We start from the raw sequence: 18,116 nt of genomic DNA, 5'->3' as shown, positions 1-18,116 counted from the left end.
AAAATAAAGTACCACTGGAAATACATAATTAATATCATCATCATTCAAGCATCATTCTTCCTTTAGGAGGAAATGTGTCACATCCACAAGTTCCCATTCATTCTTTCTCAATTTGGTTGCTGATGACAAAATGCTCCAAGCAAGATTCAGACTTAATAATTGATTTTCTGCATTACCTTTGTTGCTAAGAGGATGTATGTGCAGACTTTGCATGTGCACAGGAGCCCCAGTGTGACTATGTCTTGCCGTCCATTACTAAGAGATTAACCTAACTGAAACACTATTTAAATGCAGGAATACATTTGTCTGAGGTGGTTTTGAAACAAGTACAGATAAAACATCACTTTTATAGCTAGTAACAGGCAACTCAGTAACAAAATGGTTCCCAGAGTCAGACCCACACTCCTACCTCTGTGTCCGAAAGTCGCTGCTGGACGTGTTTTGTTCTGTTAATCAGCTGTTCCTCCATTTCAATGTCACTGCCTCCACTCTGATGGGTGTCACTGTTGTCACTACTTTGAGGGCTTGCTGCTGGTGACCCTAATTCAAAACCACATTTCCCAGTTACTCTGTGACAGGTAATTACTGGAATGTAACAACATTGCATAAATCTGCCTTAAATATTGAGCATTCTTCCAGCAAATAGGGATATAACTTAAACTATGTGTACCTAAACACTAAAAATTTCACTTAGAACACTGAGCATTTTACAAAGTTTGTATTTTGATGTCTCTTCTTGCCACAGTTATATAAATTTCCTAGGTTCATTTCATTTGATTTCTTGTAAAAACAAAATTTCACATTTAATTCTGTTCCAAATTCAAAAGCACTGTAGAATCAAATGAGTCAGACTGTGATGTACAACTAAAACTATACTTACAAGGGGAAGGGGCTGCTCTTCTGAGCTCCTCTTCTTCTGAAGGAAAAAAGCAGGATGGAAAAATAAGTGACTACAAATCATTTTGTCAGCATATAGTTGTCAATGATTCATAAAAGCCAGCAGTATGAAGAGAAAGGGAAACTACAAGAAAATGGCTTGGCAGCACCTTTTGTAATGGCTGGGGAAATACACAGTCAAGTAAAAAACAAAACCACCAAATCAGAAACAGCATGTAATACCAAAAACTAGCTAAAAGATAAGTAAGCTTTTCTAAGATTTTGTGCAGCTATTAAGTTACACATGTACAGTAGAACAAGAATAGTTATGGATCATTTTCTGAATTAAGAAGAAAAAAGAAAAATACAGACGACTCTAGCTATACAAACAGAATGAATGTGAAACACATAGCTTTCCAAAAGCACTCACAGACTTTTCATGCTTTCATCTATAGCCTCAAGTTCTGCTGGAAATATATGCCAGCATAACACTTTTAAAAAATACTTTAAAGAGAAAGTTCTATACCTGCTTTTTGTCCAAACTCAACATGGAGACTATGAAAATTCCAAATTTAACTCCCAGATCTACTGGAAAACCACACACCTTTTTTGTTTCCCATGGGCAGGTTAGTACTCAGTAAAGATGCAAAGGAGCTTTGTTTTGACAGCTGAGCCTTAGCTGCCAGTGCATTATTCCACAGGGCTTTGATCAGCATGGATGCCAAATACAAGGTCTGGAAAGAAAACCAGGGAAAAGTCCCATTAACAGCAGGTTTTGAATAGAAAGATCCACTGTTCATTTTTCTCTAGGCCAATACTACAGCTCACCAAAATAAACTCATCAAAATAAACAACCCAACTAAATAATGTTGTGTGAAACACATTTTAGCTTCAGACAGGAAGTTAAAATCTTCCATCAGTGGTAATGTAATCTCTAAAAATTGTATCTTTCAAAAGCCAGGAAAGGTGCAATTGAAGAAACATGACAGCTTTACTTAACAAATATATTATGGTTGTTTAACACTCTCATTTAATTGCTTTTCTCGTGCCAGTGATACTGCTGGCCTTGTCTTTACCTGTTCAGTGTGAGCACTGGGATGAAGAGTTGAGACAAGGTTAAGGAGGTGTCTAAGTGGGACAGGGTCCAAGTTTTTGATCAAAGAAGGAAACAAGTCGTGTATGTAACGACTGCAGTGCTTCAGCTACAAGGTATGAACACAGAAGGTAACAGGAACAGCAAAACAAACAAATAAATCAAATATTGCAGCAAATAAACATATTTTTACAAATTCTCAGGAGCAGTTGTCAAATAATTTCAAACTCTAGCAGATTCACAATTTTGATTTAAGTAATTTTGACACTCTAAAGCCTGTACAAATTAAATGCAACAGTTCCTTCCTTAGTTCTAGTTCTGAGAGATTAGGTGAAAAGAAGAACTGGAAGTTTGTTTTGTATTTGAATTTAAATATAACTTCTAAAACATTAAGTTTATATGCTAAATCTGAGGGAAGCAGTATTTGCAATGATTACCTTATTCGGAGTAGTAAATACAAATGAAGACTACTCAGGAACAGACTGTGTGAGGATTATAAAGAAATCTTTTGTCTTTCCAGTGATGGATGTCAAAAAATATGACAATGTGTTCAGCTAACTACTCTATTTCCACATGAAAGTGACAGTGCTCCTGGATGACTCCTCTTTGGTTAAATGCTGCTTTTCACAGCCACTTAAAAGAGTTTCATTACGTTTTTAAGGATGTTGTTATTCAAAAACTAAAATAATGGTTACAGGAAACTTCTAGAAAAAAAATTATTACTTTTATTACCACACTTGCACCTCAAAAGGGTTTTTTTCATTATTTATTTTATTTTGTTTTCCTGGCATCAAAATTTAAATGTCAGCAATTTACTGTGTACAGACCAACTCTCACAGTGAAATCACATGGGTTCTATACAAAGATGCATTTAAACATCCTGTGATAACTTCAACTTAGGGAAGATGAATTTTTGTCTAAAAGCTCATTTAAAAAGTGGAAAATACACTTTAAGGCCTTCTTTCAGTCTAAAGGTGTCGCCTTTTAAAGAACATTAGAGGTTTAAGCCTTTTGCAGGAAGTAATCATGACATATTTAATTCTGATATCAAACATATTGTGAAAATATCACTGTCAAAATGAACAGTTAAACTGTAAAAGCATTATCAAAATTAGGTAATTATATTATTCCTAAAGCAGTATAAAATACATTGAAAAAATCCAGAGGTCTAACAGTGTGTGACATACTGTGTGAAAACATCAAGGAAGTGAAAATACTGCTTTAAAATGTAGTGTAAAATAAATAATTATTAATTACTCTGACACAGAAAAATGGTGGAGCAAATGCTATTCCAATGAGCCTTTAATTAACATTCCAGCTGCATGTTTTAATGACAATGAACCACACTGGTTAAGAATGTGTGTTCAGTACTGTTTGATTGCAATAAATGACAAAGGAATATTGAACACATAAAAAACCCTCTTTAAATTCTAACCTGTTATAACAGTGTGTTCTCTAGGCCTGCTCATGCCTATTGTATTCAAATTCCCTAAATAAAAAAATGTCACAACCTAAAATAACAAGCACAGCGACCCATTAAAAGTAGCACACAAATAAATCTTTCTGAAGGCAAAAAGCCTATCAGAGTTGCCAGCTTTAGCAAGCAAAAAATAAAATTTCAATGCCTTCTACAGATTTTAACAGCAGCAGAGGAGCACAGCTGTAAACTTCACTGCCACAATTTTCCCTTGATTGTTCCCACCAGGAGTACCAGAAATGGAAGCTACAATACATAGGAGCAAGGCAATTTAGCACAACACTAAAAATATTGCAACTACGCTACAAACTTCATCCCCATTCTCAGTGAAAACACTCTGTCCTTGCTATACAACTTCATTTTTTATCTTGTATAAAAGTATCCAGGGTGATTTTTTGCATCTAATAAATAACCCAGTAACTGTGGCAGCTCCCTAACTTGACATTTTGGTCAGCAAAACACTCAGACAGCCAAGAAAATGCAAAAAACTCAACTTTAAGAATGTGAAACAAAATCAACTTATTTTCTATTTTGTTTTTCTTTTATCACTCCGGCAATTACAAAAATTCAATATATACCTGTGCAGCAGCCCAAATACAGTCTATATGTTGAGTACTAAGTCTCCCTTCAGCTGCAAGAAAATTCAGAATGACCTGGCACTGTTTGATGATCTGCAAAGTGAGAACATAGTGAGGAAAGATTTACTAGAACAACAAGTTCATGCTCCATGTTTATACCAAATTTATAATAATCAAATACAAACCTCAATATGTAAATTTGGTCCAAAAATGTGCTCAACTACATTGTTGCTGATAAGCCAGTCTGCAAGTTCTTTTGCAATTGACCTGGAGATGAAAAAGGAGTGGAAATATAAAACGATCTGCCTGTAATATTCACTCTCTGCTCTCCTTTAGCACAGCACATCCTGCAAGTTGGTATCTGCAGCTGTAGTGAGGGCACAAAAACCTTCTGAACACAAACCATGGTCAATGTTCATTTTTCCAAGCAGGAAGCAAATTATTTCTTTTTTTTTTTTTTTTCTTTAGCTGGAAGACTAATGCCAAATATCAACATTTCCCCTCTGGATCATCAGCAAACATAATCAAGAATTCTACTAATTTTATTAGTTAAGGTGCAACAGACCACGTGCAAACAATTCCAAAGACCTCACAGGTAAGATTTTGACACTGCTATTTAATCCAAGTTTATCATGGAATTTCAGAAGTACTGAAATGTAGCTAAAGGTGGGAGTGACAGAAACTATTTTCTTAAGGAAGTCATGCATATATTTTTAGATTCTCTTACACAAATAGCAACTCTCCCAAACTATTTTGGCCATGGTCATACTTAAACACATGCAGCACACAGATACTTCCAAATTCTCATCCATTCTCATTCTGCTCATCCATACCAACAGGGAACTTATCCACTGCCATTCCTTAAGCAAATATTCAAACTGACCAGGACAAGGAAATTGAGTTTTCCAAATCAAAAGCTGAACTTCCAGAAAGCACTGCCCTGTCTTCAAAGCAGTGCATAAACTCCTTTTTATTCCCTCTCTTCAAGCAAATGTTTGTTTACCCTGATTTTGGCACCAGAAGCAATTACAGGACATCAGAGTATTTAAAGCCCAGCTTTTGGTTTGAATGGCCCTGGATTAACAGAGCTGTGTTTCACAGGGAGGAGAGGATGGAGGGAGGGGCTGCCTTAGAGGACTTGAGGAAGAGTTATTTTTACCACTTCTGCTCATGCCACATTTATGGTCATTATTAAAATCCAGGACTGCCAATCTTTATCATCCTCAAGGAGGAACCAAGATTCTCTAGGTAAAAAGAGATTGCCTTTGTAGGTTTTCCAAACGGGATTCACTACTCAGGGGCACATGCCAGGGCTTCAATTGTTTTGAATTGCCTGATCCTCATGGCTGAGCTCAAGGAGCAAAGCTCCTGTTATTCTACATCATTTCTAGACTGTTCTCTTCTAATTCCACAACACTGGGAATCAAATATTCTCACACTTTCAAAGATAATGTCCCATAACATTTAAGGAATGACTGGCCTGCAAGGTACAAAAGCTTGCCAACAGTTATCATTTATGGCTTATCAATAAATGAGTTTCACACTGTAAAGTCAGTTTGACAGAGGATCTGCTCAAAGAGGGATTGAAAAGATAACATCTGTTCCATGAATCCAAGATGTCTTTAGCTTCCCACAGAACCTCATTTCTAAACCAAACCAAATCCCAACTATTCCCACAACAAAAAGATGCCCACTCAAACCAAACTTTGGCACATGCACATTTCTGACTCAGCCAGGGCTTGGATTTCTGGCTAACCAAGGCTGAAGGAAGACCTTTCCTTTCTTCTTGTATCTGAGTTTTTCAGCCTGCAGCTTTGAGAAGGAATCCCAGATAAATAACCCCTGCTAGGCGCACTGGCAATGCCAGTATGAAAGGACACATTCTGCATGGGGTCTCTTTATCCAAACCCTTCTGCTCATGGCACAATACCCATTAGGCTTTGTATCCAGTCATATGTTACATTTTAACCACTCCAAAGGAAAGAACAAAAGCTCTCCTCCAGAATGAGTTCCTTCACATTTTATTAAATTACCATGGTAGTTCTCTGTCTCTAATTCACACCATGTTTATTCTGAAAAACCACAGATAATTCTTTTGAAGGAATGTCTTTTTTAATGGATGTATTCTCAGCAGCAACAAACTCTTTATCTTTCTGGTGAGCTCAACTCTAGTAAAACAACATCTCAGATTTCTGAAGGTAAATGTGCATTTGATATGGATTTATTGAGAGTGACCAAAAACAAGAGGATCCTTGTGCAAGGCAAAATGAAGCCCTTGTGTCTCCCAGCAGAGAGAACAGCTCCTCCCAGAAAATTTAGCTGAGGGCACAGCAATCAGTACCTTTTAAAATGATCAAGTTATTATTCCCACAAAGTGTCTAGTTCTCTGATTTACTAAGGAATGTATTTACAAGATCAGATTCAAGGCTTCACCAAAAAAGCAAATTTCAGTGTAAATGAAGCATATCTGTCTTCTTTCCTGAACACTTCCATTTCAGTAAAGGTTTTCCTGAAAAGTTACTCTTTTGTATTAAAGGAAATGGTGAGAGTGAAAATCATGCATTATGATCAAAGCATAGATGTGCTTTTCCCTCTCACATCAAAGTAGCAGCAAAAGGAATGGCTTTACAAATTAGATATCCAAATCAGACAGACTTTAGGAGTAAGAAAATTCACCTTGGGAATGTAGTAGCTGTTTATCATGGATTTAATAACTGGATAGCAATAGGAGAAGTTATTTAAAGAACTTGATACTCTCTATGGCTCTGTGTTGTGGCTGAGGGAGGAGAAAAGAATAAAAAGGCAAAGGTAGCAGCTACTCTGGTTTAATTGTCTCTAAATCTCTCTCACGCTGGAAATGTACATAACAATCCATTTCTCTGCAGAATTTTTGATGTGAGTTCACTGATAATTCATGTCTGTCAAAAATAACTGGTTTACTTCCAAGAAATGTAATTTAAGCACTTTTGACATGAGTTTCCCCAGGCATTCGATGAGACTGCAAGGAAGAGAGGGGGAACTGTGCAGCTGGTGATATAACTTGATGTCTGGAACTGCACTGAATTTTGTTCGTTCTTATCCTCCAGTTTATGCATTTTCCTGGTAGATCAAAGAACACCTCTCTATGAAAGGACTGAGTTAAAGTCCTAGAAGTATTTTAATCTAAGCTACAAAAACACACCAGCTCAGAGCTGGATGGAATACAACAGCAAGTCCACGACGTCACTGAACGTGAAGCTCCAAGGAAAAAATGCAGCTCTGGAACTGGCAGCTTGCAAGGGAGGAACACTAACACCTCTTGACAACATCACTGAAATAGGATCTATAACACAACAACAGATGTGAAACCCTGATCTCAACTATATAGGATCAGAAATGCAAAGAGGATACAGAAGGCACCTTCTCAACACACATTCAAGCACATGTTTTTGCTTCTGACCACAAATTTTCCTCTTTGATGCTCTGCAGGTTCTGAAACCACCACTCTGACATCATCTGGAATATTTGTTTAACTGCTGTGTGGGCCACAAGAAAGAAACATTAGTGAGCTGAGTGAAAAAATTCACTTTTTTTTTTTTTCCCAGAGAAAATCTGAAAAGATCCCTGAAATGGGGTAGAGAGAGTAGAAGTGTTTAAATAATGCTGCCAGAAACTCAAGTCAGTAAGCTCAGACAAAAATGGAGAAAGCAAGAGTTAACATACAGTAAAACACTGCAGTGAAGGGAAAAAGCAACACAGAACTTGCAATTGAGTATCTCAATAAATAAGGAAAGAAAGGAGAAGCAATACTCCAGTTCTTTCTGTTCACAGATGAAAGGAATTTTGGACACCTGAAATTTTTCTGTAGGAAGCTTTTCAAGTGAGGCTAATTGAGGTTTTTAAATGAGTCGGGAAGTTGCCTCAGTGTCAACCTGGAACCTGAAACCCGAATACCTGGCTGCCTGCCAAGTGAAGACCAAAACAAAATCTCTCTTTACACATGTTATTTCCAGAAGCTGCCAGTGTCCTCACTAAAGAAAAGACCAACACTTTTTCCTCTTGTCGTCCAAGTAACACAAAAAAAAAAAAAAAAAGGAGTATCTTTCACTTCCTGAAAAGCATCATCATTTTTCACTAAGTGACATCAGCAAAACAGTTGCAGGAATCACTTATTCAAAGACTCTGAGCCTCTTCTGTTCAGGCTTGTTATTTTTAGCTTCAGTAGATTTCACACTCCTCAGTACCTCAGACTGCAAAGAATTTGGTTCTATCTTTAGAGCCAGGAACAGCTAAATTAGAAGTCCATCTCTGAGGGGTATGATGAAGTTGAGTGGCTGAGACATTACCCACATCTGGAGCATGCACGTCCTCGGTCAGCACAAAGCCTCAGCCCTTGAGAAGGCAGGGAAATGAAATCTCAAAAGCCACACAAACACCTGCAGCTACAAAACAGACCCCTCTGTGTCAGCTTTCTGCTGCTCCCGAGTGCAATTTGTGAAATCCAGTGTTTTCCTAGACAGAAGATGCTTTAGCTTGTCTTACCATGGAAAAACTGCAGTGCTGAGGATAAAGGTGGGAAGCTACCATTGCAAAATATTTGCTAAAAAATCCTGATATTAATTCTGAACAAGGAAGAGCCAGGACTAACTGAATGCTTTTTTTTTTTTTTTTAAGTACCTCCCGCAAACCCACCTTATCAAGATACAGAAGGAGAAATCCCAAAGGTTGACAGTTCCAAATGCATCTGGAAAAGTCAAAACATATAATGGGGATGACCAGACATAATGCAGGACATCTTCTTTTGGCAAATCTGCAGAGGCTACAAAGGTACAAAATAAAACTTAAGACTTCCTTTCTCCCCTAAGGAAAGAACACAGGAATGAAAAGCTTTCCTTTTGCTGCTCATTCAGTCACTGCCAAGTCCCTAAATGCCTTTTCATCCAAAAATTTCTCATAAGCAGAGTCTGTAATGAGAGGGAAGCTTTGTACTTAACAAACTGGAGAAGCGAGACATTTTCCCCATCCTTCTGCTCCAGCCCTTTCTCATTATTTGGCTGGAAGACACCAGTGATTCCACAAGATATCTGAAGATGAGCAGCAATGTTTGATACTGGTTTGCAACCAATCTTTCAGGTAAAACACCAGAACAACTGGAATTATGTTATTTTTAAAAATCACATGCTATAAAAGTAGAAAAGAACCTTTTCTGTTCATGCTGCATTCCTTTCAAATGACAGCCTGTTTACAGATGCCCCTGCCAAGAAAGTAATATCCCAAAGGAGAATTTGACAATTTCCTTCAGCTTTAAAATAACTCTGATGCTCTTGCAGAGTACATCTGCTCTTCTGCAGGGAAATTTAACCACTCTTCTCTTTTTGTACCATCGCAACTTCTCTTTTTTACATTTGACACAGAAAATCAAACAGCTTTGTATCAGGTTTAACTGGCACAATCACTTGTTAATGTTACTACGACCTAAAATTGACCTCTGTTTCAGATTTTCAGTGTGAGGGAAGGAGAAGAACTGGATAAATCTGAGGTTTGTCCGTCCCAGTGTAACAACACACCAAGAACTGGGAGGACAGTGTAGGAAACACCCCAGCTGACCTCACATTACCGACATGTTTCCCTCCTGCAGTGTTTACTATTTATTTCTTATTCCCAAGGTATTTCCACATCTCCACAAAAGCAAAAGTGCCCTAAATTCTGGTTCTTTATGTTTAAAATAGTAACACATTCCCAGAAATTTCTCTTCAAATATCTAAGGTGCTTTTTGCATGAAACTGCCCGAATTGTAGTCATGACTGAAGCCAGATTTCAGAAAGTGTTAAAATGCAATTTGTAATAAAACTATCCAGACAAAAGCAAGACACTGCTGCTGTGAGAGACTTCCCATTAATAAAGTACTAGAGAGTGTGTGTCTGTAGCTCCCAACGTAAACAGAGTACATCACCCCCCAAGAGAAACTTAACAAGTATATTACGAGTAAAATTCTGCAATTTACACACTTTGCCTGTTATTTCACAAGAACAGTTATTTCATGTAGCAAAATACATACTTTTTTATTTATATTCTTGACAGTTCTACCATTAAGTTTAGAATTACTACAGAAGTGAATACATTTCCTGGCTGGAATACAATCCCAGAGGTGAATCTCCTTGAAGATTTATGTGAGTCCTTTAAAATTGTTCAACACACCTGAGTTATACAAGTAAGGACTTAGAAGGAAAAAAAACAACAACAATAGCATTGCCTCACAAAATGGGTGGAAAACTAAGAAGTTTGGGAGCCAGTGATGGCAATACAAGTCTTGCTTAAAAAAATAATCCAGAGAAATGAGAAGATGGCAAAAATTATATGAATTGGATACGAATTAGCTCTTTCTTATTTATATATCACCATGGAAATAATGGGCCATTATAGGTATTTATTATTTCAGTATCTACGTTCTTCCAAAGCTTACCTTGATTCTATATTATAATACAGAAAAAAAGATCCTGAAACATTTAGAAACATTTTACAGTTATTATTTAAAACTATTTATTAACCCCTTGATTAGAATATTTCTAATAAATGTCTAGGATTATCACTGCTCCCCCACTGTGTATAATCCATAGCAGCAACAGAGAAGAACTGCAATCATATAAAACACTTGAAGTATTCAGAATAAGGTTCCTACTTACGTTTCTGTGTCTGAAACTAATGACTCATTATTACACACATCGTTGAAGGTATGAAGTTGATTCTATAGTTAGAAAAAGGAAGAAAAAAAATTACAATTTCATCCAAATATTTGGTGAGGCAGTTTTCTTATATTTCAAAATAGTGATACCACAGGACTTTATATGTTTTTAAGTAAGTTGTTTAGACAGAATTAGAGAACAAAAATCATGGATTTTTACGGGAAATGAAGCTTTCAAACATGTCCAAGCTCTTAAATTAAGACATTACAGAGGAAAAAAAAAAGCCTGCTCAAAGTTTTACATCTCTTTTCCACTTCTTCCCCCAGCATCAATGGCTCTGTATCCAATTCTTTACATGTACACAACATTTGAAAAAATGTTTTAAATTACGTAATAGAGCTTACTTGGCATCTTATTTTCAAAAAAAAAAAAAATTAAAGGCACAGTAATGTGAATTTTTGAAGTTAAAATTAAACTTGTTGCATAACTTTGTCAAAATATTTACTCTCTTGAAACAAGTCTAGTACATGCACTCTACAATTCAGGTGAATTCACTAATCTTCTCAGTAAGTCTGTAAAGTGTAAAGACTTCTCAAGTCTTTTCACACAGGGTTATTTGTGTCCAATCTCAACCATCTTCAGGAGGAAAAAACAGTTTTGAAAAACCAAAATGGTAAACATGCACTGAAATTGGTGAGACATGAGAGCCTGACCACACAATTATTAATAGACTGGTTACTAATAGAGAATTTCAAATGAAACATATTTAGGAGTGGAAATTAGAACTGGGTCAGACAACACAGTGGAAGCTCACTGATTTTTCTTAAGATTCACCTCCAAATGAAAATATTTTGAAAGAGTGACAGAGAATCGAGCTGTTCCTATCACCAGTTTTAAATCCTGACTCACCATTGATCTGTATCTCCCATACCAAATCCTTCTACAAAGCAATTCTGACAAAGACTGTTTTTTCATACTGGGATTTGCAAACAATTTTTCCAGTAACTTCAACTAAACTCTCAGAATTCTGCCCCAGCAGCACAAGACAAAGCACACGTGGGGCAGTGTTGCAACACCTTGCTCTCCCTCACCTCCTAACAGGTTTTTCAATTCAAGTTTTGTTTCCTGGAATGCCAGAGGGAAAAAATCCTTTTTCATTTTTTACTATCTATAAAACATGGTAAGAACTAAAGGCACCTGTGACCGGACACTCAATTGATGCAACACAAATGTGGCAGTGATAAAGGACATAAAGGTAGAAAGGCTTCAGCAGAGAAAGCTGAGCACTAAGAAGCATGTTCCTGGGCTCACCTCCAGAGCCAGGCACCAAAGGACAGGAAAATAACATTCTATTTGTGAGGCAATAGCAGACAGAGAAGGTATTTTGGAGCTGAACCACCTCAACAGGTGACTGAGAGATGAAATGGAAGAGAAACAAGGTAGCAACAAAAATAAAACTTTCTCTGATTTGAATGAGACAGAAGAATAAGTTGTCTCAACTGTTCCAGAGCAGTTTTAAAGACTATTCACATAAAAAAAACAGAATCAGTAACTTATCAGCATAAATTAGCTTACAATATTCAATTTTTACAAGCTGAAATCTACTTGCTTTAATCTAAAAATACTGTAAAATTTTTCTTCTGGTAATACAAGTCTGTTCTTTAAAAAATCTCATTTTTACAGCAATATTCATCAAACACAACAGGTGAAATCATATAACTACTTAACCCAACTTCACACTCCCTTAAATAAGCTAGATTCCTGAAAAAATAAAGCAGCTGAAGAATTCTCATTTTCAGACTTTGTTTTGGCAAGGATACACAAAAAAATACACACTGGTAGCTGATCAAGGAGAATTGTATAAAACCAAAGGAAAGCATTTATAGGAATTGAAATCTAATGTAGCTGGAACTATGCAAAAGTGGAAATAGATTTTAAGATTAATTATATAGTGGTGGATGTAGTTCACAGCCTGTTTTTACAACCTAGTAAGTTACCTGTATGTAAATAAATATTTACTTTAGGTAAAAGCCAGCAATAATCTGATTAAAAGTACTTACAGATCTCTTTAAATTGCCATTAAATTGAAGGTACTTCTATCTATAACTACAGTGAGAAGCAAAATCAAGTTTAAGTAAACTTGTACTCAGTGACACCACATCATCAGAAGAGAGAAGGCCAAACATGTTCAGAAAACACAAAACTGAAAAGGCTCAGGCAGATAAAAAACTTCACTTTTGCCCTCCTGTGGGACTGTTTCTCTATGGTTATAGACAGCAATGACAAATCAAGAATGTATCTTGCCTGGCGCAACGTGGAACATTTCCATGGGAAAGGGAAAGATAGGGATTTTTTTAGTTTTAATTGTTTTATATTAGATGCTGTATGTATTTACCTCTTCAATTCAACCTTCTGCTAATGAATGCAGAAATGCTCTCTCTGGAGAAGCAGACTGCACTAACAAACAGAAAACGAGGTTTGTGCAATACAAAGCAGCAGCTAATTGCAGCAGGGTCAAGATGCTGAAAGCTGAAAATGCAAACAGATTAAAAGCCTTTCTCAACACCAAATATTGCTGTGGCAAGGGGCTCCATTTCAACCCAGCTGTCACAAAGCACAGTTCTAAGGGTGCTGTTTAGCACGTGAATTGTTCGGGTAATGTGAGCCAGTTCCGTATGGTGCACAACACAGGCACCACTTGGAGTCAGCTCCCAGCAAACCCTACCCTCACTCTGTCATTTCCTAAAGCTGCATGTAAGAGGATCCTGCTGCTTTCACACACTTAAAAAAAAGCCCCCAAAACAAGCCTGTAAATCGTAAAGCGAAACAAGAAACATTTTCTGCAAACATAATTGATATTTTTAAGAAGTTCTTACTGTTATTTGGCTCAGCCCAGCCAATCTCATTGTCAGAGTTGGTGACATGAAGTATTTGAATGCAAGATCAAGACTTTCTTTATCAAAACACAAGGCTGTATCCAAGGGCTCTTTCACTGTGCTCCACATTAAATCTGCCATGTTCCGGGCCGCGCTCTGCCGCAACTCCTGGTCTGACAGTTTACACAAATACCTGGGAGAAATTACAAATGCAAAAACAAGCAGGGTATGATTCAAAGTAGAATATTCCTGGAGCCATCTTGATTATAGCAAAGATGGATTTCTAATAGCTCTAAGATCACTCAGTCTTAAAATATCACTATTAAAAGTTGGCACCCATTAATGAAAAACACCAAGCAAACCCAGAAATATGTATAGTATTTTTCAAAGTAAGTAAATTGCTAAAGAACTTTGAACAGGTTAAGTCCTTTCTCTTGCAGTCTTCTAATCCTGCACAATGAGTTGCAATACAAATATTCTCTGCAGATGGAAGGCATAAGAAATACTGACAAAAACTAATGTACAGAACCTGGTGGAACCTCAGTCTTACCTAAGCAAGACCAATACACAGAAAATCTGTAGTGAAGTGCCTGTAAAATTCACATACAAAACACCAACACAACTGAGAATTTCTTCTAACTGAATGTGTAACAGAAAAATGTTTAGAAACAAGCCTTCCTGAGCTTATTTTGATGCCATTAAAGATGGCACAGTGAAAGGTACATGCATACAAAGTTAGCATAATTAATTTTTTCTGCTTTTTTCAGGGTTTTGAAGTTTCAGCTACATCCAAACTAGATTTAGCTACACCGAAATGTGTTAAAAATCCATTTGTTTGACAGCCTAAGCCTGGATCTCTCCTTGGAGACTGGCCAAATAGATGCATGAATCTTTTAAAAAACATGTGAGATATTAAACTACACTTAACCAGATTTATGCACCATTCCTTTGCATTTACATCATATAAACATCAGTACTTTTTGTCAAAAGCAAAATTACAGGCTCTGATTCTTATTTAGAGGATGGTTCTTTTCCACAGCTCTTGTGCAGAGGCCTTACAATAAACACACTTAAATGATACTTAACACTGTCAAACAGAGAAAAGAGACTTCAGTGCAAATAATCCCAGAGACTGGAGATTTAGACAGGAATCACAGATCAGTAACAGGAGGACAAAGGCAGGACCATTCCAGGCCAAGGCAATCAGATCTTTCCCTGCTCTTTGTTGTGAAATTTGTCTTCTTGTGTGGAGCACTGGAAATCAAGTCCCGGCAAGAAAATGATGCTTCTGTGCTATGAGCTATGAACAGAAGCAAAGTAGGGATGGAAAGGGAACATTCATTAAAACAGCAGCAAAGCAGACCCTGTGACATGCCCTTAACCTGCAGACAGGTGAGAGCAGTTTCACTCTGAGGAGATGATGTCCTGGGTCTGCGTCACCAAACAGTCAGTCATTTGTGATTAGCAAATGAGGTATTTGTCACCAGCAAATAGTGATGACAGCACTTGTGTTCCAGCCACCATTCTGTATGTCCTGCCCTACTGACAGGGACATCCAGCATTTCTGTCCAGCTGTGCCAACAGTAAATGAAATACTGAGCATTTCTTTTATGGGAGAGGCAGTGAATGAAAGAATGGAGGCCATAATTAAGCTCCCATACCCTAAGCAGGAACAGAGTTGTGGGATTTAGGGTTGCCATCCCCGGAAATGTTCAAAAAAGGGGCAGAAGTGGCACCCAGGGACATGGTTTAGTGGTGAACATGACAGGGCTGGGTCAAAAGCTGAACCCCATCCTAGGGGTGTTTTCCAACCTTCATGATCCAATGACTCTCAGCAATGTCAGACCCATTTTTATATGCAAACTCTCATCAGGTCTGTTTCCCAGAGCTTTTCCATGTCCATAATTCCCATCAACTCAAGACTCAATCATTTAGTGAAGCATTTCTAAAGATCTCAGACATGTCCAAACACATCACCTGAACTCCCTCATTTTAAAAAGGACAGATGAGTGTTTGCATGCACTGAGCTGGGGCATGGACACACCTACATACACAAAGGAAGGGTGCTCTTGTGGCTTCACTCAATGTCTATAACAGGACTTGGACCTGAAATCTTCCTCACACTACAAAGTTTGGTGAAGCAACTACATTAATATAGTTTATAAAATAGAACATTTCTTATTTTAATGCAACATTATCAGTCTAAACCTACTTTCATTTATACAATTCACATTTACATCCACATTTTGAACCTGAATCAGACTTGTGTCATATTTTCTGTATTGAGACTGTGTTTTTTAAAAAATTGCACTTTACAGTAAGTGGAACTATGGTGTAGGTGCATTTTCATAGCTACAGAAGTATTTTAACAGTATCTTCTCTTTTGCCCAGGTCCTAAAGCAAGCTACAGAGTACTTGTTACCACACAGTTTTTAACACAACAGGGTTTTCTAACCTAAAAAGAAGCAGAAGACATCAAACTTCTCTTTAGAAGTGTAACAGCACCCAGCACTAGAAAATTTATCGGCAGTACTACACTGGTCATACATCAAACATGATCATATCTTTACTATGAAGATTAAAACCACAGAAACTTGCCAAGTAGGCCACACCTCTTTTGTTTATTGTGGAAAGATGGAATGGTTTAAACCTGTCTGCATCAGTAACACTGTATATTTTTAGAGGTATAACATTACTATTAACAAAAGAATAGATCTTTACCTAGCACTGGCAATTAACTCACACCTTCCCCTACACTGACTACCTGTAAATTTGCTGCATTGCCTCATGTAAGAACAGTGGAGCAAGGAAAAGGTCTATTTTAACCCAAAATAGCCCCTCTAAAAGCAGATTAAAGATTTATCCCATGTATAAAAAAATGGATGAACCCATCTACTACTGTGAATTCATTTATCTCTTTCTATTTATACTTTTGGCTTTCTCATTAACCTGTGCCAGTCAGTTTGACAATTATGCTTGAGTGAAAAACAAACTCCTTTCATTTCTTCCATCTGCAACCTGACAATTGGGTGGCACGTTCTCCATTCCTTTTTTTAAAAACCTGTGAATTACCATTTCCTACTTGTTATCTTCATATCATTCATACATGATATGAATTGCCCTGTCAAAAAAACAAAAACAAAAAACAAAAAAAAAAAAAAAAAAAAAAAAAAAACAAAAAAACAAACAAAAAAAAAACTCCTAGACTCAGTCTCTCCTCCTCTCAATGTAAATTTTTTATTGCCAGCTTCTTTGTCACCCTTCCTACCACCAAGGTAGTTCTGTTATTATCTGCAGGATGGAATGATCAGAATTGTATAGACAGTATAGAAATGGGAATGTGTGACTGACTCCTATAATGGCTTAATAATAGCTTCCATTCTGTCCTTCATTATTTTCTTAATTCCTACATTTTTTTCTTTGTGAGTCTGATGAGCATTGTGTCTTCAAGGAAGAGATGAATGATATTCCAGGACCTGTGTAATCTATTTAATCTGGAGTTTTTGCCTAAATGAGACTTTCAGAGTAAAACATAACTTTTTTATGCATCTGCAGAAAGGATACTCCACATGCTATAGGACCTGTCCTGCCAGCCTGGCTTACTTAATATATAGTACCTACATTTAATTGTTTAAATATCAGTTTTAACCTACTTAAATTATTTCACTTTGCTGTATTTGGGGACAGAGAGAGTTCAGTTTTAAACATGCAGTTCCATGCTAATACAATGCCTACAATCACATACTTCAGGATTTCAGCTACTCAGCTGTGAAATCATCTTTTTTCCCTTAATCTGACTCCTTTGGACCACAGCTGCAAAAGGGCATCCAGCAGAATGAGTCAGTTCTCCTGAAGCGTCTGGTTATTGTCTTCTGATTTATCTATTCTTTTTACTTTAAATTTTCAGATTTTTTGGAGGAGGCAAATATTTTTTGTGTGATTAAAACCTTCAAGGCCCATTACAAAAGGTTTTCATGCCATGTAGGAGCAAGGAGTGATCTTGGGTACTCCCATAAAGCCCATATTAAAGATGAATATTTTTAATATAGGAGAGTAATTTGAATTCTTTCAGCCATATTTTCTATGGGAAGCATAATGGATCAGGAATTGTTTGGAGCTTCTACTTTCTCTGCATATACCAGTACTGTGTGTGCCCTGTGCCACAGCCACCCAGGAGCCACTGCCACCTGGAATTACCTCTCAATGTGCTCCAGCACAGATTGTTCTGTTTCTGCCTAACTGGGGCAGAGACAGAATCCTTCACAAAAAATGTCTCCAGATACATCTCCAAGCAGGGTACAGGTAGAAGGGGATGGGAGCAGAAAAAGGATGGGACAAAACTTGCTCCTGGGCAGTGGTACTGCTGCACTTTCTGTAGGACAGAATTCTCCATGGCACTTTCAGTCAACAGCCTCACCACTGAAAAAACACTGTCCTCAAAACACCACTGCTGAGAGCTCCTGCACTCCTGAGACATCCAGGATCTGGAACCCTACAGAGCATCTCTCATCTCTGATCTTGAGGCAGAAGACATGGAACCAATGTCTTTGCTCA

The 18,116-nt window shown here is 37.3% G+C and overlaps 1 protein-coding gene and 1 long non-coding RNA gene across 10 annotated transcripts in view; one reads left to right on the top strand and one right to left on the bottom strand.

Annotated features, from left to right (window-relative positions):
* USP34 (ubiquitin specific peptidase 34) overlaps nt 1-18,116 on the bottom strand; it is a 114,020-nt gene that overhangs the window by 63,583 nt on the left and 32,321 nt on the right. For 7 of the 9 annotated variants that reach the window (XR_008429880.1, XR_008429881.1, XR_008429879.1 and 4 more), the window contains 8 exons: nt 13,563-13,755; nt 10,687-10,748; nt 4,210-4,291; nt 4,025-4,117; nt 1,953-2,078; nt 1,481-1,610; nt 881-916; nt 410-540 (listed from right to left, as the gene is read on the bottom strand). Coding sequence is in view for 1 of the 9 variants with exons in the window: in XM_053938060.1 (XP_053794035.1) it covers nt 410-540; nt 881-916; nt 1,481-1,610; nt 1,953-2,078; nt 4,025-4,117; nt 4,210-4,291; nt 10,687-10,748; nt 13,563-13,755 (853 nt within the window). In the remaining 8 variants the exon portion in view is untranslated. The remainder of the gene's footprint in view (nt 1-409; nt 541-880; nt 917-1,480; nt 1,611-1,952; nt 2,079-4,024; nt 4,118-4,209; nt 4,292-10,686; nt 10,749-13,562; nt 13,756-18,116) is intronic. The other 2 variants (XR_008429882.1, XR_008429886.1) reach the window with 1 other exon arrangement.
* On the top strand, nt 7,313-10,161 carry LOC128785466 (uncharacterized). Its single transcript, XR_008429887.1, has 4 exons — nt 7,313-8,575; nt 8,678-8,830; nt 8,965-9,136; nt 10,085-10,161. It is a non-coding gene; the product is annotated as an uncharacterized LOC128785466 (long non-coding RNA).

This window comes from Vidua chalybeata, chromosome 3 (assembly GCF_026979565.1).
Source record: "Vidua chalybeata isolate OUT-0048 chromosome 3, bVidCha1 merged haplotype, whole genome shotgun sequence".
NCBI classification, from domain to species: domain Eukaryota; kingdom Metazoa; phylum Chordata; class Aves; order Passeriformes; family Viduidae; genus Vidua; species Vidua chalybeata.
The sequence above is the reverse complement of the archived record's forward strand: the minus strand, read 5'-3'. Positions and strand labels throughout refer to the sequence as shown.